General features: G+C 39.4%; 1 protein-coding gene across 3 annotated transcripts in view; it reads right to left on the bottom strand.

Annotated features, from left to right (window-relative positions):
* Positions 1 to 19,681, bottom strand: part of ZNF507 (zinc finger protein 507) — a 42,312-nt gene that overhangs the window by 7,753 nt on the left and 14,878 nt on the right. Inside the window, exon 6 of one of the 3 annotated variants that reach the window (XM_077754629.1) lies at positions 8,542 to 8,592. The exons of 1 other annotated variant lie outside the window; for it this stretch is intronic. In XM_077754629.1, the coding sequence (XP_077610755.1) occupies positions 8,542 to 8,592 (51 nt within the window). Of the gene's footprint in view, positions 1 to 8,541; positions 8,593 to 10,792; positions 11,225 to 19,681 lie in introns of those variants that run through there. One more of the 3 variants, XM_077754631.1, reaches the window with a different exon arrangement.

The following is a 19,681-nucleotide window of genomic DNA, read 5'->3' as shown; positions in this document are numbered from 1 at the left end:
TGTGAGATCATGACCTGAGCTGAAATTGGGAGTAGACACTTAACTGACTGAGCCACCCAGGTGCCCCTTTCCCAGGCTTAAAATACAAATATTTATATAAAATTGTGATCATGCAAGTTGACTATTTTGTTAATATTACCCAATGATAAAATACTTTATGGCTGTCCACAATTCTATTCCTGGAAGGAATTAGTGACATTCAATCCACAATTCCCTATCATTTTATGCAAAAAATATAATTCTAAATATGATACTCAGGAACTTCTGGTTTCTGGGTCAGCATGTAAGAAGATTGGAAATTGCCACTCAATCCTAACTTATGCTGAACAAACTGAAAAGTCAACGACTCGTCTTAGATCCATAAGAAAACTGAGGTTACAGGACACACCTGCACCCCAAACCGTAAAGACCTTTTACTCCCAAAGGAACTAGAGCCAGAATAGGGCAACCTGAACAGTAACTGATGACCTGCTGGCAGCTAAGTATAGACAATTATGAGAAACAAAATGTGAAAGGAGGGGCACCTGGGTGGCTCAGTTCACTGGGCATCTAACTCTTGATCTTGGCTCAGGTCATGATCCCAGGGTCGTGACACAGAGCCCTGTGTTGGGCTCTACGTTGAGCATGGAGCCTGCTTAAGATTCTCATTCTCTCTCTCTCTCTCCCCCTCCCACCCCACTCCTCTCCTCTGGCTCTAAAATTAAAATAAATAAATAAATAAATAAAAAATGTGAAGGGATGCAATCATACAAGACCCTCCACACTTTTCTGAGTTCATCTCCTAGAGTTCTACCAAATTCTTAGTGAATGTTGGAGAAAAATTCAGGTAGAGGGATAAAAGAACCACTCTGAAATATGCCACAGCATTCTGTCTTTAACAAGGTCTACCCCTAGGACAAACATTTAACCAGAACCTAACCTGCTGGAGTTTATTGGCACCCCATTGATGTGAAGAAAAGGAAACATCCAGTTCCAGCTCATTCCAGCTATCATGTCTCACCAAAGGGGCGGGGGCCTGAGTAGCACATGTCAAGTTCAGGATAGAGGCACAGACTCACTAAAACACTGAGACCTCTTAATCACGGGACTATAGAATGCCTGCCCTCCCCTCACAGATCACCCATTACTAAAGTGCTCTTCACAGCAGTGCCTTTTACCTAGTACATCATGCCTGGCTATCAAGAAAAAGTTACAAGATGTATTACAAGGTAAAAACCAAACTTTAAAGAGAGACAGCAAGCATCAGAATAAGACTCACATATGGTAGGATACTGGAATTATCAAACTGGTGATATAAAACAACTAAGATTAATATGCAAAGAGCGTTAATGAATAAAATACACTGTGCAATAACAGATGGGTAATGAAAGCAGAGATGGAAAGTCTAACAAAGAGCCAAAAAAAAAAAATCCTAGAGATAAAAAAATATGTAATAGAAATGAAGAGTACCTTTAATGGTCTTATTAGTAGACTGGACTTGACTGAGGAAAGAATTTCTGAGCTTGACAATATCTCAATAGAAATCTCCAAAATTGGAAAGCAAGGAGAAAAAAGACTGGAATAAAAAATTTACAACCAAAAAGGCATAACATATGTGTAATAGGAAGAAGAAAAGGAATAGAAGAAATGTTTGAAACAATAATAGCTGAGAATTTCCCCAAATTAATGTCAGATACCAAACCATGGGTCTCCCAAAGCCCAGAGAACACAAAGCAGAATAAATGGCAGAAAAACTATGCCAAGACATACCATTTTTGAACTATAAAAAAAGAAAAGAAAAAGAAAAAAATCCTGAAAGAAGCCAGAGGGGGAAAATACTTTAGATAAAGGAGCAAAGAGAAGAATCGCATCTGACTTCTCAGAAAACCAGGCAAGCAAGAGAGCAGAGTAAAATATTCCAAATTTGAGGGGAAAAACAACCAACCTAGAATTCTGTAGCCAACAAAACTATTCTTCCAAAGTAAAGCAGAAATAAAGACTTTTTCAGACAAACAAAAAAACTGAAACAATTTATTGCCAGGGGACCTGTTGTACAAAAAATGTTAAAAGAAGTACTTCAGAAAGAAAAATGATATAGGTCAGAAACCTGGATATACATTAAGAAAGAGCATTAGAGAAGGCATGAGAAGACTAAAAAAAACCTTTCTTCTTATTCTTAACTGATCTAAGAAATACAAGTTTGTTTAAAATAACAGCAACAATGTATCTGATACACACACACACTTGTGTTTAAATGAAATTCATGGCAGAAATGATACAAAGGATGGGAGAAGAATTAGGATTATTTTAATATAAGGTACTTGTGCTACCTATGAAGCTGGTATGTTATTTGAACGTGGATCTTAACTAGTTGTAAATGAACGTTCCAAACTCTAGGGAAACCACCAAGAAAATAAGTGGTAAGAAAGGAAAGAAAGGAAATCATATAATATGCTCAATTAAAACCACAAAAGGCAGAAAAAGAGCAGAGAAAAACAGGAACAAAGAATGAGGGAAACAAATAGAAAATACTATCAAATACTATTTGATCACAATAGTATCAATTCAATAATAAAATCTGAATGTCAGTAGTCCCACAACACCAAGTAAAAGTTGCTGAAGTGGATTAAAACAAGAAGTAACTATATGCTGTCTATAAGAAACCCATTTTAAATATATATAGAGAGATGGAAAGTAGATGGATGGAGATACATATACCACACTAATACTAATCAAAAGAAAGCAAGAGTGGCAAATTAATTTTAGATTAGATAGACTTGAGTATTAAGGAAAAAGAGCTATTACATAATGATAAATGGGTCAATTCTCCAAGACAGGTGATCCTTAACATAAATGTGCCAAACAACAAAAGATAAAACTATATAAGGCATAAATAAACTTAACAGAACTGCAAGGAGAAACAGATGAATCCACTATTGTAGTGGGAGACATAACACCTCTCTATCATTAACAGATCCAGCAGACATAACTGAACTCAACACCACCATCAATTAGCTGGATATAACTGACAACTGCAGACTACTTCACCCAAAAACAGCAGAATACACATGGAGTGTTGACGAAGAAATACCATTTTGAGCTATAACACAGTTGAGAAAATTTAACAGAAGTAAATAAACTTAAAAAAAAAAAGAAGATAAATTTAAGAGAAGAAAAACCATGCAATGTGTGTTCGGAAACAACAATGGAATTAAGGTAGAATAACAAAGATAGTGGAAAATCTCAAAGCACTTGGAGATTAAACAAACACTTATAAATAACACGTGGCTCAAAGGAGAAATAAAGAAAAATTTTACTGTATTTTGAACTAATGAAAAAAACAACCCACCAAAATGTATGGAATGCAGCAAAAGCAGTACTTGGAGGAAAATTTCAAAATTGAATGCATACATTAGAAAAGGAGTAGTATCTAAAATCAGTCACTAAGTTTTCACCTTAGGAAACTAGAAAAGAGCATATGAAACCCAAATAAGTAGGAAAAATGAAATAATAAAATCAGAGGAAAAATCAATGAAACTGAAATCAGGAAATCAAGAAATCAATAGAGAATATCAAGAAAACCAAAAGCTAATTCTTTGAAAAGATCAATAAGATCAATAAGCCAGTAAGTAATCAGGCTACTTAACAAGAAGAGAGGACACCACTAACATCACTATAGATCTCATAGACATTAGAAGGGTAATCAAGGAATAATATGAACAGGGCTATGCTCATAAACTTGATAACCTAGGTAAAACAGACCAATTCCTGAAGGACACAATCTGTCAAAACTCACACAAGAGCAAACAATCTGAAGAGGTTCTGTATCTATTAAAAAATTAAATCAATAATTTGGAGTACTTGGGTGGGTCAGTTAGTAGAGCATGTGACTTTTAATCTCAGAGTCATGAGCTCAAGCCCTTCTTTGGGCATGGAGCCTACTTAAAAATAAGTAAATAAATAAATAAAATTAAAGGGGAAAAAAAGAAATTAAATCAATAATTAATAATAACTCTTCCAAAACAGAAAGCACCACGTACAGATGGGATCACTGGTGAATTCTATCAAACATTTAGGAAGAAATTATACCAATTATTTTTTTCAACATTTTTAAAATGTTTGTTTATTTTTGAGAGAGCATGAGAGGGAGAAGGGCAGAGAGAGAAATGGAAACACAGATTCTGAAGCAGGTTCCAGGCTCTGAGCTGTCAGCACAGAGCCAGACACCGGGCTTGAATGCATGAACCGTGAGATCATGACCTGAGCCAAAGTCATACACCCAATTGACTGAGCCACCCAGGTGCCCTGGAATTATACCAATTGTTTACAATTTCTTTCAGAAGACAGAGCAGAGCAAATACTTCCTATCTCATTCTATGAGGCTGGCATTACTCTTAATACCCAAACCAGACAAAGATATTACAAGAAAAAACAAACAAAACAATAGCCCAATATCTCTCATGAACACAGATGCAAAAATCTTCAACAAAGTATTAGCAAACTGAATTCAACAATGTGTAAGAAAAATTCTATACCACAACCAAGTGAGATTTATCCCAGGCATGCCAACCTGATTCAGCATCTGAAATTCAATGTAATTTACTTTACTAACAAGTAAAGAAAAATCTTATGATCATATCAATAGATGCTGAAAAAGCATTTGACAAAACCCAATACTTATTCATGTTAAAAACTGTCACCAACCTAGGAAGTTCTTCAAATGAATAAAGAATATCTACAGTAAACATACAGCTAACATCATATATGATGAGAAACTGGAAGCTTTCTACTAAGTTTAGGAATAAGAGCTGAATATCCATTCCCTCTCACCACTCCTTTTCAACACTGTACTTGAAGTCCTAGCTAATGTAGTAAGAAAAAGAAATAAAAAATACACATATTGGGAAAGAAAAAAATAAAACTGTCCTTGCAGACAACATTATTGTCTCTATAGAAAATCCAAAAGAACTGACCCCTGGAACTAATAAACAATTAAAGAAAGATTGCAGGATACAAGGTTAATATAAATAAAAGTCAATCACTTTTCTATAATTCCTGAAATGAACAGGTGGTATTTGAAATTAAAATCACAATCCCATTTACATCAGCACTCTCCAAATAAAATACTTAGTTTTAAAATTAACAAAATATGCATAAAATCCATATGAGAAAAAACTACAAAACTCTGATGACAGAAATTAAAGAACTAAATAAATGGAGATATTTTATATTAAGAAGACAATATTGTCAAGATGTCAGTTCTTCCTAACTTGATCTATATATTCAATGTGATCCCATTAAAAATCCCAGCAAGTTATTTTGCTGTTTTTGCCTCTCAAGTTTATATGGATAGGCAAAAGATCTGTAATAGCCAACACAATACTGAAGGAGAAAAACAAAGTTGAAGAATAACAATACACGACTATGGAATCAGTAAAGATCAGAGGTCACCAGGAGTGACCACCAGGAGTGGATGTGTGTATTGGAGGAATGAACAGATGGAGGACAAGGGATTTTTAGGGCTGTGAAACTACTCTTCATGATCCTATATTACTATATTGGTGGATACGTGCCATTATAAATTTGTCCAAACCCACAGAACATACAGTACCAAGAGTGAACCCTAATGTAAACTATGGACTTTGGGTGATGATGATTCATCAAGACAGGTTCCTCAACTATAATGAATATGCCACTCTGGTGAAGAATGCTAATAATGGAAGAGGCTATAAATGAGTGGGACAGGGAGCATATGGGCAGTCCTTGTACTTCTGTTCAACACTGCAGTGAAACTAAACTGCTCTAAAAAATAAAGACTATTAAAAGGTTGACAGTCATCTTATATAATAAGAATTTTTGGCACTTAAAGCTTTTGATACAAAAAGTCATTGAGAATACTGCCCATTGGCTTTAATATTTGCACCAGTATATTTTCATTCTTTAAGAAGACACTTAGAGTAGAAATTAGGAAAAGAAACAAGTTATCAATGTTCTTTTCAAAGGACTACTGGTCCCATATTTAAAGTCAATAGAAAATAGCCAGTTTCTTTGTATTAAATTAGCTTGTATCTTCAAGTTCCAGGGAGTTTTTTAAAAAGTCATTCAAAGTCTTTTTATGAAGTTAGGATCACAGTGATACTGAAACTTGGCAAGGGCAAAAGAAAAAGAAAACTACACACCAAATCTCAGTTACGGATATCAATGCAGATTATCCTGAATAAAATGCTGGCAAAGACAGTCCTACAGTATATTAAAGAATAATATACCATGACAAAGAGCGGCTTATTCTAGGAATACAGAGATTTCAGTATTAGGAAATTTATCATGATAATTCACCATTTGAAAGGATCAGAGAAGTCATATTTTCACTACTATTGCCAAAACTTAATCTAAAATTCAATATCCATTTTAAACAAAACTTTTTACTATGGAAATCCGCCCCTCCCCCTTTTTTTTAGAGAGAGAGAGAATGTGTTTGCACAGGAGGGGGAGGGGTAGAGAGAAAGGGAGACAGAATCCAAAGCAGGCTCCAGGCCATCAGCACAGAGCCTGATCTGAAGCTTGAACTCATGAAATGCGAGGTCATGACCTGAGTCAAGACCTGATCAAGACTTGGATGCTTAAATGACTGTGCACCCAGGCGCTCCTACTATGGAAATCTTTAAGCAAAGACCAAAGTAGGAAATTATAATGAAACTCCATCACCCAGCTTCAATTATTACTGACATTTTGCCAGTCTTGTTTCATGTATCCTCCAGTTAAATTTCCCTAATTTCTGCAGAAATGTTTTGTTTGAATGAGGATCAAAACAAGATGTATATATTACATTTGGTTGGTATATATCTTAGGGATCTTTTAATCTGTAACAGTTCTTTCTCTTCCCCATCACCTGCATGCGTTTAGGTGCTAAAGAAACCAGGTCATCTGCTTTGTAGGGTTTTTCACATCATGTGCTGCACGATCACTTTCTGGTGTTGTGGTATGTATTTCTGTAGCCTTCCCAATTCCTGTAATCTGGCAGTGGGACCAGGGAAGGGTTCTCAATCTTAGCACTCCTGACACCTTGGGCTAGGTAATTCTTCACTGTGGGAGCTGTTCTGGCAGCTGGTAGGATGTTTACCAGCATCACTGGCCTTTACCCACTAAGTCTTAGTAGCTAGCACCTTCTCTCCCCACTGTGACAAACAGTAACGTCTCTAGACATTGCCAGATGCCCTTTGTGGGGAGACGAGGAAGAACTGCCTTCTCCCTGGGTGAGAACTACTGAGGTAAAGGTTTCATTAGATTCAGGGTCAGTTTTTTTCCCCACTTTTCCTTTTTTGCAAATATACTTCAGAGGGACAGCTGTGTGTTCCCTACCACCATGTTTTAGGAGGCACTTACACCAGGCTGACAACACCTAAATCCAATATACATGCTTAATAACATTTCTCCACACAATCGGGTAGGTGAATAACTTCTTCATGATAAAATATATCTATCTCAACCTCAAAACTAGTCTAAAGCTTCATGAGAAAACACTAGAAGCGTATCATTCAGCCCAAGAACAAGATAAGGACTTTCACTATCCCCACTCTTATTTAGTGTGTGGTAGAAACACTAGCCAGTACAGTTAGGTAAGAGAAAGAAGCGGGGTAAATATCATATAGGAAAGGTTGAGAAAGTTATTTGCAAATAATACGAATTAAAAACTGTTAAAAGTAATAAGTTCAGTAAGAGAAAAAAAAAGAAATTCAGTAAGGGCATAAAGTGAACGTTCTGTATAGATCAACAGCTTTCCTATATAAAAACAATATTGAATTGAAAACTAGGAAAGGAAGGAAAAGACCCAAGTTATAGCAGCAACAGAAAAAATGAAATATAGCATATGCCGAACAACCAGGGTGTGTGTGTGGGGGAGAGGGGGGTGGGCAGTCCTTGCTCTGTATGGTGCTACCATGCACGGATTCTGGTTACTATGGTTTAGTTAAATGTCACCACTCCCCCCTAACAACTGTTCGAGTTTCAGTTATCAAAATATATTCACTGTGTAATTGTAGAGTACAGACTTCACTGGTAGCTTAGCAAACAGACGTGCTTCGGGATCAGCGACTAATCATGTCCTTTCTTTCAGTCGGTTAGTGACTGGTCACTCACAGACAGCAAAGCATGTAGCTGTGGTGCCTCCTAATCTCCCAGTGATAAAATGTCCCAAGTGACATTTTACAAAAATGTATACTCCAAAAAAAGGAACTGGTCAACAAAATGGAAATACAGGAGAAACCAAAAAGTGGTAACCCTGTAAGTGAAATTAGGCTCAAATGTAAATGCATTTCCTGAACAAATTGCTGACCACAGGAATGCTGACACGGCCGCCACTCCCAGAGGATCTATATGAAGGTAAACTTGGGAACACGCATGAAGAAAGTGGGTTCCTGGAGGAAGTTATGCCTGTGAAAAATATCATTACAGAAATGCTCTGTAATCAAACTGAATTGAAAGAGCACAGGATAAAATGGTGAAAGCTGATCCACACCCAGAAAGGGGTACGACCAATGGCCAAGGCACTGAAAACACGCTCACCTATAATACTGTAAGAAGCAAGCACTGAGCACACTATTCTTGGTAGGTTTCCTACAAAGAAATAAAACATAAAATGTTTAAGAAAAACATTCTTAATGTTTTTAAGCATTAAGTTAGTGTGCTGAATTATATTACTATATTTTATAGGATTTTTCATTTCCCTATGCATATATAACAGTAAGAGAGTTTTTAAATGCATTAAGAAAAAAAATTAAGGCTCGCAGGATAACTGTGACTGACTACCTGTGTATTTATATATACACAAATGTGTGCTTGGATTTACACACATATGAAGCAGGAAATGTATACAATATACAGGGACAAAACTTTAGATGCTACTGAGGAACACAAGAGATGACCTGAACAAATGAATAAAGTCCATACCTTATTTGTATAAAGTTACTAATTCTTTCTAAATTAGTACAGAAGCTTAACATGATCCCAACACAAGTAAGAAATTATTTTTAAAGTTTATTTCAGAGCACAGACATATAAGTGGGGGAGGTGTAGGCAGAAATAGAGAGAGACAGAGAGGGAGGGAGAGGGGGAGAGAGGGAGGGGGAGAGAGGGAGAGAGAGAGAGAGAGAGAGAGAGAGAGAGAGAGAAAATTCCAAGCAGGCTCCACGCTGTCAGGGCAGAGTCCAATGTAGGACTTGATCTCACAAACTGTGACATCATGACCTGAGCTGAAATTAAGAGTCAGACACTTAACCAACTAAGCCACCCACGCGCCCAAGAATTATTTTTAGAGAAAACTAGATAAGCTGATTCTGAAGTTCATTATGTGCTACCCAATTAAAACAACAACAACAAAAATGAACTACCTACAAAATCCACACACTTAACTTCATTTCCTTACTATCACCTCTCATAGAATGTGGTTTAATTTGTACATACAATTGAAAAAATGTCTTTGTGGGGTGCCTGGGTGGCTGTCGGTTAAGCGTCCAACAGATCTTTGAAACTCCCTGTGTGCCCTCCTTTATTGCCTCCTCTTCCTCTCCCAGAGTTAAGAATATTCCTGAACTGTGGGATACAGCCGTTTTTGAGGCTTTGAAGTGTCAGCATTTACTACTCCAGGTAGAAATGAGGAATGATAAAGTAAGTACATTTAAATTAATAATGGATATTTATGTAAGTAGTGAATCACGTATTCCAGAAATAAATGCTGAAATTATTTTTAGAATAGTTTGCAGACGACAAGACTACTTTGAAGTGTTTGAGAATAGCTAAAACTTACAATTATTCACTATCAGAAATGCTTTCCCTTTTTTTTAAATGTTTATTTATTTTTGAGAGAGAGAGAGAGGAAGACATAGAATCCAAAGCAGGCTCCAGGGTGTCAGCACAGAGCCTGAAGTGGGGTTTGAACTCACGAACCAAGAGATCATGACCTGGGCTGCAGTCGGACACTTAACCAACTGAGCCACCCAGATGCCCCAGAAATGCTCTTTCCTAACAGAGTGATCTGGAAGCTCACCTATAGTGTATCACTTTCATTAGTTCCCTATGCAATCAATGCATATAGATGAAGCCTTTTTACTTTCCTGCTCTATCTAGCCTTTTCAAATTGCTCTCTCCTATCCTTTTGGACAAGAACTTACTTCTATAAATTCTGCTGACTTGGTTACTCAATATCTTTTAATATGAAGAGCTCCTTAAAATCTTTTCTAAGAGAGGAAGATAAAGAAAGCAAGAGCAGTGTAGGGAATGACTGAGCCCCAATTTTAGGAGCACCAAACTTAGCTTGGTAGAAAGGTTATTCTGAGGGGACACACGCAATGGAAATTATTCCTTAAAAGATCTAAGTGGGGAAAAAGTGACAAGGTTAAGCACTTATTAAAATGATTTTCAACTGATTAGAGGACAAGAGATACTATAGGGGAATCTCAACTTCAAAGTTATGTAAAGGTGGCTTATATGTATTTCTACTTCCTTTCTCAGAGTGAGTTTCCTTTAGCTAAAGCATTATTCTCTTTTCATGCCCTCTGCACTCTCCCTATACAATTCCATGGAGCAAACCAAATTCTTTTAGTTTAAAAATGAGTGAACTATTATTGTACCATCATCTTGTTTCATTCACTTTACTATGCACTTATTTTTTGAAATTGTTGTTTACTTACTGCCTATCTTCTTTCATGAAGGTATTGTTAACTTAAAAAAATAATGCTGTTAGGTATTTTATTATAAAAGGATGGGTTTATTAGGGAATAACACAGAATTGCAATCTGGAACAAGAAGTTTGGGAAAACCACTGGCAAGTGTTCCGAACAAAGGATAGGACTGCTCTTTTACAGCGGAAAGCAGAACGGTCAGGAGGGCTGTTATAAACAGAAAACCCACTGGGATAAAGTGGGAGCTGGAAGCACAGTGGCTTTTCATTGGCTGAGTTATGACCATCTCTCACTGGCTGGGCTGCTGGAGGCCTGGGGGTGATGGGAAGGAGGTGAGCTTTCTTTCCTCCTGCTGGGATAGTAAAGCAGTATCCACCTGCAAGGGCCTCCTCTTCCTGCTGGGGTGTGCAGCTGACAATGAGTGGTAGGGCGCGGGCTCCCCTTGCTGAACCTCCAATTGCATTCGAATGAGGCCTCCCTTTATTAATCTTCATAGTATAGATGCCATGAGTCAGAAAACGAACAGGTAACCCTACACCAACCTGACCAAAATACATGTAATGTAGTACCTAGAAAAAGCATAAAAAATGTTTTGAAAGAGAGGGCCATGTCTACCAGATCGTTTCTAACCATGTTACCAGCAGACCATCAACATCCCTATTTCCAAATACCCCCATACACTGGGGGGGAAAAAAAAAAGAGAGTAAAAACCCAAAAGCAAACAGAAACAAACCCTAGTGACATAAGAATAGCAGCAGCACATTTACAGAGCATTGCCTGTCACAATTTTGCTTTCCTTTCTAAAAAATTTTTTTAATGTTTTATTTTTGAGAGAGAATGAGAGTGAATGCAAGCAGGGAAGGGGCAGAGAGAGAGAGGGAGACACAGAATCTGAAGCAGGCTCCAGGCTCTGAGCTATCAGCACAGAGCCTGACGTGGGGCTTGAACCCATGAACCTGAGCCAAAGTTGGACACTCAATCGACTGAGCCATCCAGGTGCGAGTGTTTTGCTTTTTTAATGAAACTGCCAGATGCTCCGATGACAATCCCATTTGGTACTTCAATTATTCAGATCCATCAAGGCAAAGTACACATGTGACCCGAGGACACCAGTGAGCGTCCTAACAGGTCAGCTGCGGGTTTCCTGGTGTAGACTCTACCTACGGCTGGGCGAAAGCTTTGGAATGCCAGAAGGAACACTATTCTTCTGTCAACCAATAAAGTCCCATCCATATCTCTATGAAAAATGAGATTTCTTCCTAATGCAAGAAAACTATTTTGGCAACCAAAAGAAAGCCAATGGAGAAACCTGTGATATTATGATTTCTAACAAGAAATATGTTTTGGTTTTTGTCTCCATTCCTGGCACAGAGCTCCAAAAACCCTTGGAATTTCCCTAAGTGAGGAGAGCAAACAATGTTTTGAGGTGACCTTCTGAACCCCTCTGGGTAACCTAAGGATCGGGGCTGGTTGCTAGAGGAACCCATTATAGGATCAGAGGGCAGGAACTTTCAGTCTCACTCTCCAGGGGAGGCGAGGGGCTGGAGATGTAATCAATCATGACTACGTAATGAAGCCTCCATAAAAACCCAAAGGATGTTCAGAGAGCTTCCGGGTTGGTGACCATGTGAAGGGGCTGAGAGAGTGGTGCCCCAGAGAGGGCGTGGAAGTTCTGTCCCTCCAGGACCCTACCCTATGGACCTCTCATCTGGCTGCTCCTCATCATGTCCTTCATCATAAACTGGTGAATATAAGTACACTAGTTTCCCGAGTTTTGTGAGCTGGTCTGGCAAACCTCTGCGCTACGGTCAGTTGGTTTGGAGCACAGGTGGCAGCCTGGAAGTGGGGACAGTCTTGTGGAACCAAGCCCTGAACCCCTGGGATCCGAGGCTATCTCCAGGTAGTGTTAGAACAGGATTAAATTCGCAGGACCCCCAGTCAGTGTCTGTTGAGAACTGAGTTAACTGCTTGATGGTGTAGAAAAAACACACATCAGAAAACCCAACGCTTCTCAAACAAATAAACGAACAAACCAACAAACAAAAAACAAGAAAACCCAATGCTTTTCACATCTGGCTTTAAAAAAACCTAAGACTGAATTTTTCTATAGGCTTTCTCCTACTGCTCATGGGTCAGTTACTTTCGTCCCAGAACCCCAGAAAAATAGGAACGTGGCTCAAACACCCTATTCCCCTGGCCTGGGACCTTACTCCAGGTCTGATTCAATTAGGAACGATGGCCTTGCGGGATTAGGTAGAAGAAAGCAGAACCTGGATGTTCTCTAAGATCTGAAGTGACCTGAGAAGGCTTTGAATATGCATAAAAAGATTTAAATAAAAATTCTGCAGTAGGGTTTGTTATTTATTCAAAAGAATAAGTAACTAAGGTCTGGAAAAATAGCCTGAAAGTTCAGATTTTGTGAAGAACCCAAGAAGTCTTTGGGCCACTGTGAAAAACAAACTCCTCTGGTTCACCCCTTCAAAACAAAACATACTGTTTTCCTCCAAATTAAACTATCTGCTAACCTGTTTCCTTATAATAAATTCAAGGTTTTCAAAGACTTGAGTTTTCCCCCAAGCCAAGAAAAATAACTGAAATTCAACATGCCTCCAGATTGAGAGAGACAGGCAGCATCAACCATGACTGGGGAGGGAGCCTTCAGCCTTCAGGCCTTCCCTGCGAAGGCCCTGACCTTCTGGAGCAGACAAGCCATCCCCACTGTGGTCTTCCTCAGCTCCTGATCCACAGAAAGCCTGAGCTTAACAGAACGTCCGCTGTACTGAACCATACCACTAAACTGCGAGTGGTGTGACATGCAGTGGCAATAGGCCTCACAGAGTTCTGTCTGGCACACCAGACACACAGCCTGTAGAAGCACGGGTTCAAACCCTGGCTCTACCACTCGGGAGACGTGGGGAAAGCAGTTTCATCCACCCAGTCTCTCTTCCCACATCTATGAAGTTGGCATAGTGATATTCCTGAGTACTGGGCTTTTGTAAGGATCAAGTGAGCTGAAACAAACTGAGTGCTTAGCACGCTGTGTGGCCCATGAAAAATGTCTGAAAAATGCTAATGGTTATTATTATTTCTAATATTTTTATGTTAAACAAAGACTAGGCTTTATTTAATGACTGGCCACACTGAGTGACAACCCATCATTCCAAAATATCATTCCCATTGCTTAAAACTCTTCCGGATTAAAAAAAAAATTTCTTTTCATTTTTGTGCCATGTTAGAAAATTAAGCTCATTAATACACAAGCACACAATATTTTTGACCCAGCTGATGTGTATCCCTAAAATCAGAATCCTTACCTTATAAGCATACATTTTTACTTCTAATCATGTACCTTACAAGGCTATTTCAAAGACATCAACATCAGTTTCAGAGTATAAAGACACAGAAGCCTTAATAACAAGAAAAAGATTCATTAATTCGACTATATTAAATGTTAAAATTTGTTTGTCAAAAACATCACTGAGAGAGAAGAAAGACAAACCATAGTTTAGAAGATACGTACAATACGGGGCGCCTGGGTGGCTCAGTCGGTTAAGCGTCCGACTTTGGCTCAGGTCATGATCTCACAGTTCGTGGGTTCGAGCCCCGCATCGGGCTCTGTGATGACAGCTAGCTCAGAGCCTGGAGCCTGTTTCAGATTCTGTATCTCCCTCTCTCTCTGACCCTCCCCTGCTCACGCTCTCTTTCTCTCTCAGAAATAAATAAAACAGTAAAAAAATAAAATTAAAAAAAAAGAAGATACATGCAATATATATAATAGACAAAGAACTTACATTCAGGACACAGACTGTTGCAAATCAGTAAGAAAAAGGCAGACAACCCGATAAGGAAATGGCCAATAATAGTACACAGACCAGTAAAAAGACACTCAACCTCATAAATCGTCAGGGAGATGCAAATCAGAACCACAACAACATAGAGACATACCTACCAGAACAATCAAAATCAAAGACTGACAATACGAAGTGTTGGTGCGAGTATGAGCTGGTACAGTCACCATAAATTGGTATAACCATTTTGGGTAACTGCTGAGAATTATGTACCAGAGGTGAATATATATGTGTGCCCTATTACCCAGATATTCCACTCCTAGGTATAAACCCAATGAAAATGGACTCATTTCATATACACACCAAAAACATATAAAAGAATGTTCAAAAGGCATTATTCAAAACAGGGAGAAAATCTGGCAATAATCCTAACACCTATCAATAGTGCAGTGAGTGAATAAATTGCCAGTCTCACAATGAAATACTACATGGCAGTGAAAAGGACTGCATTAAATTATACACAATGATGATGAGTAAAAAAAGCCTAATTTAAAAGACTATGCACCGGGGCACCGGGCTGGCTCAGCTGGAAGAACATGTGACTGAATCTCAGGGTTGTGAGTTCCAGCCCATGCTGTGCATACAGCTTACATAAATAAATAAATTAAAAAAATTAAGACTATGTACTGCATGAGTTAATTTCTGTTAAGTAAGAAAAAGGTAAAACTAATTTATGATGTTAGAAGTCAAGATGGTCGGGGGCGGAGGGGAAAGGGAGCTAGTGCCTGGAGGCCCTGGAAGATGGAGCTCCCAGGGGCTGGCAATGGCTCAGTCGTGGTCTGAGTAGTTACAAGGAGGAGTGAGTGTGACCCATTCACCAAGCTGCACACTCATAATTTATGCAGTTTTCAGGACATATATTACTTTAAATTATAAAGTATTAAAAATTTTAAAGAGAGAGAAAAACTTAAGAGACTTGTTAATCAAATGCTATGTTTGAACCTGTGTAGCTCCTGATAATGAACTAATTCTGAAAGTACACTAAAAAAATTTCTTAAACGGTTTTTATTTATTTTTGAGAGAGAGAAAGACAGAGCATGAGCAGAGGAGGGGCAGAGAGGGAGACACAGAATCCAAAGCAGGCTCCAGGCTCTGAGCTATCAGTGCAGAGCCCGACGCAGGGCTCGAACCCACGAACCACGAGATCGTGACCTGAAGGAAAGTTGGACACCTAACCGATGAATCACCCAGGTGCCCCTAAAAGTATATATTTGAAACATTTAGGGAAATATTGGGCATTTTTGGCCTAGGTATTTTTTTAATTTATTTTTTTTAATGTTTTATTTCTGAGAGAGAGAGAGACAGAGTGAGCAGGGGAGGTCAGAGAGAGAGGGAAACACAGAATCTGAAGCAGGCTCCAGGCTCTGAGCTAGCTGTCAGCACAGAGCCCGACGTGGGGCTTGAACCCAAGAACCGAGAGATCATGACCTGAGCTGAGGTCGGACGCTTAACTGACTGAGCCACCCAGGCGCCCCTTGGCCTAGGTATTATAAAAGGACTCTTAAAAAATTCAACATACCTATGTGGGTAGCTTTTCTACTTAAGGAAAAAAAGTATAGTAACACCACCATTATATGTTTATTTTCAAAGTACAATAAACTTACAGAACCAGAGCTACTTCCTAGATAAGACAAACTGACATATACAGATAACTATCAGTGAACATTTCCTGAGCACCTAATACATGCCAGGTTGTGTACCAAGTGCTTTACGCCAAAGCCCGTTTCCTTCTCTGTCAGGCTGTTGCACCATGGCATGGTGGGAATTTCAGAACAGAAGTACCAACACGACTGTGTTTCTGAGGGGAAATGATTCAGTGTCATATAGTTAGAAGGAAACTTGGTAACGTGAGGAAAATTTTTTGTCATCCTGTCTTCCATTTCCAACCAGTCAGTCACACAAGTGATACTGGGGGGTGTAAACCAGGAGGATTTCTAGAACTGCAATATTACATGAAACTGAGGACAATCGTTTTTTTTTTAATGTTTTATTAATTTTTGAGAGAGAGAGACCGCGTGAGCAGGTAAGGGTCAGAGAGAGAGGGAGATACAGAATCCAAAACAGGCTCCAGGCTCTGAGCTAGCTGTCAGCACAGAGCCTGACGCAGGGCTTGAACCCACAAACCGTGAGATCATGACCTGAGCTGAAGTCGGACGCTTAACCGACTGAGCCACCCAGGGCCCCGAGGACGATCTAATATTTGAAAATCCTGAAAGGAACTTTTAGTTACTGTGGCGCCAATGTCCTAAACATCAGGTATAACTATAATTGGTATGTGGTTTACACAGAATGTTCCTTAATAAAGCACTGGAAAACAAAGTTTGCTATATTTGGCAGGACTGGGCTGGGATGATGCTTTTTCCATCTTTCCCTGTCCTCACACGAGAATGGAAAAGAGCTCTCCTCCTGTAATAAGGACAGAGTTTCTGAGATGACCGTACAACTGCATGAACAGCAGGAGAAAACCAGCCCCTTTAATGCCCCAGGAAATATGCTGGGTGCTTAAGACACATGACCTCATTCAATCCTCACAAAGCTGTACCAGCTAGGCAGTATTCTCCCCAGTTTCGTAAGAGAAAGGAGGCTTAGCCTGGAGTAACATCCCCAAGGTCACCCCGTTGGGCAGAGGGGGTTCGTGGCCCAGGCCTGAGACTGTAAAGCAGAAGTGCTACCCAGGGTACTGGGTTGCGTCCAAGGCAGGCAACACAGCATGGGGACCTGAGCTGTGACGGCACTCTTACCTGGGCATAGCATCTCTTCTGTAAAATAAGTAAGCTATGCCTGTCTACCCAGGAACAGGATTATGCTTTGTTTTTCAAAATGAGAGGTCAGCAGCATTCTTGGGGGGTTAGGGGTGGCGTTAGACAATGAATCAGTGGGAGGGGACGAGGACAGAAGCCAGGCCCGATGAGTATTAGATAGCCACCATTTACTGGGTGCTTAGTTTGTGGCAGCACATCACATATGCTAGTTTAGTCCTCACATCTGTCTTGTAAAGAAGGTGCCTTAATTAGCCTCCTTTTAGAAAGGACAAGACCAAATATAGCAGAGTGAAATCATTTGCTCAAGGTAACAAACGCCGTAAGTCAGAGAGCTCAGATTCGATCCCAGGACTATCTGTCCCTGGAACCAGGGCCCTTATACATGAAAATGTAGTGCCCAGATCACACAATAGGTTCCGTGAAGGACTGGAAGAGCAACATAAAAGGCCTGAGCAAAGAACAGTTACAAATATTGCAGGAAATCTACTACAAAGCAGGCACATTCAAACACACAACACACCTGTTCTGCCCTTGTGCAAAGGCTACAAGTTATGCAACAAGGCACTCTAGCTAAGTTCACCATTGCTCCTGGTGAGTATGTTTCTTAACAAAAAGTAGGTAATCAGAAATGTGTAGGGTATGGATTCTGAGAAAATAAGCCCAGACTCTGACCAGTAAGTGCACTAGGCAGCAAAAACTGAATGAAGCATACATGTAATAAGCCAGAAAAACGACTGTGATAACTTAGATCAAATGAGACCTCAAGAAGTCTATGCTCACTAGCGTAGCTTAAGCAGTGTGTGACCAGGAGTACAGGCCTAGAAGCATAGTGGAATAGAGCGTGTTAACTCACAGTGCTCTGTAGACTGCAAATCCTATGTGGATTTAAAATATGTAAAAAAAGAGTCACAAGATTTGACAGTTGGAAAATAAGACCTATGAGAAAAAGCTGGTTATATTTACAGGGAAGGGGGATGTATGACATTTCTTCTAAGACATAAACACTCAGGCCAAACTCAGTGACAAAGTGTAGTGTATACAAACCTAGAAAATAACACACTGAGACTTCCCTGTTCTAAGAGGAAAAGGGTTCTCATAGTGTCCTGCCCACTGGCAGGAAGATTTTAGGACAATTACAGCCAATCCTAGCAGTCTGTGAATATTTTAAGAACTAAAAGGGGAGCCTGGGTGGCTCAGTCAGTTGAACGTCCAATTTCGGCTCAGGTCATGATCTCATGGTTTGTGAGCTCAAGCCCCGCATGGGGCTCTGTGCTGACAGCTCAGAGCCTGGAGCCTGCTTGGGATTCTGTGTCTCCCTCTCTCTCTCTGCCCCTCCCCCACTCACTCTGTCTCTCTCGAAAATAAACAAACATTAACAAAAGAAAAAAAAGAACATAAGAAAACATAAACCCCAGGACACCATAAACTATCAAGGTAAATCTTGAAGTTATGAGATTAATCTACTCAGGTAGATGTGAACCTCTCCTCTATAGACTCGGAACCAATCATTAATCTCCTTCCTAAACTTATCCTAATTGTATGCTTGAGTTTCCTTGTTCATATCCTTTCTATCATGACTATAGTCTAAGAGCCTAGCATCGCTCCTGGAACATAATTATCTGCTCAATAAATTGCTCTCAATGAATGAGAATGAAGAGTCTAACTCTAATTTTATTCTTGCCTGGAGCACATGAATTTGGCATGGTATGTCATTAAATTTAAAAATAAAGATACCCAAACTATAAAGGCAAAGCTTTCTCCTATCAGATGAACTAGCATCCTGTGTTCATCATGTTCTCCTAAATGCTTCCTAGTGCAAATCATAAATGATACACGCCAAATACCACCTATCACTCTCATATGTATTTTCTGGCATGGAGCTATTATTAATAATGGTTTATGGCCTTCATTGTACTCTGGGGAAACTAGGGATCCTAGTTTTAAAAGTGTTTAAAATAGGGGAGCCTCGGTGGCTCGGTTGGTTAAGCATCCGACTTCGGCTCAGGTTAATGATCTCACGGTTCGTGGGTTTGAGCCTCACGTTGGGCTCTGTGCTGACAGCTAGCTCAGAGCCTGGAGCCTATCTTCAGATTCTGTGTCTCCCTCTGTCTCCGACCCTCCCCTGCTCATGCTGTCTCTCTCTCTCTCTCTCAGAAATAAATAAAACATTTTTAAAAAAGTGTTTGAAATAAAAACAGACACACTGAGGCAAGGCCAAACACCTTCCAGAGAGCTACAAGTCTTTGCAAATGGACATACTGTCTGAAGAATGATTATAAACAAGTCTGCTGCTTAGCAAATTAGACACACGTTCCATATTAAAAACCATATATAGAGAGATGCACACTTATAGCGTCAAATAATGGCATTTTCAGGCATAGTCTGTCAGGTTTTCATTTAGCTACTAATACTATTA

This window comes from Crocuta crocuta, unplaced genomic scaffold, assembly GCF_008692635.1.
Source record: "Crocuta crocuta isolate KB4526 unplaced genomic scaffold, BGI_CrCroc_1.0 scaffold121, whole genome shotgun sequence".
In the NCBI taxonomy this organism is placed as follows: domain Eukaryota; kingdom Metazoa; phylum Chordata; class Mammalia; order Carnivora; family Hyaenidae; genus Crocuta; species Crocuta crocuta.
Note: the sequence above shows the minus strand (reverse complement) of the source record. Positions and strands in the feature narration are given on the sequence as shown.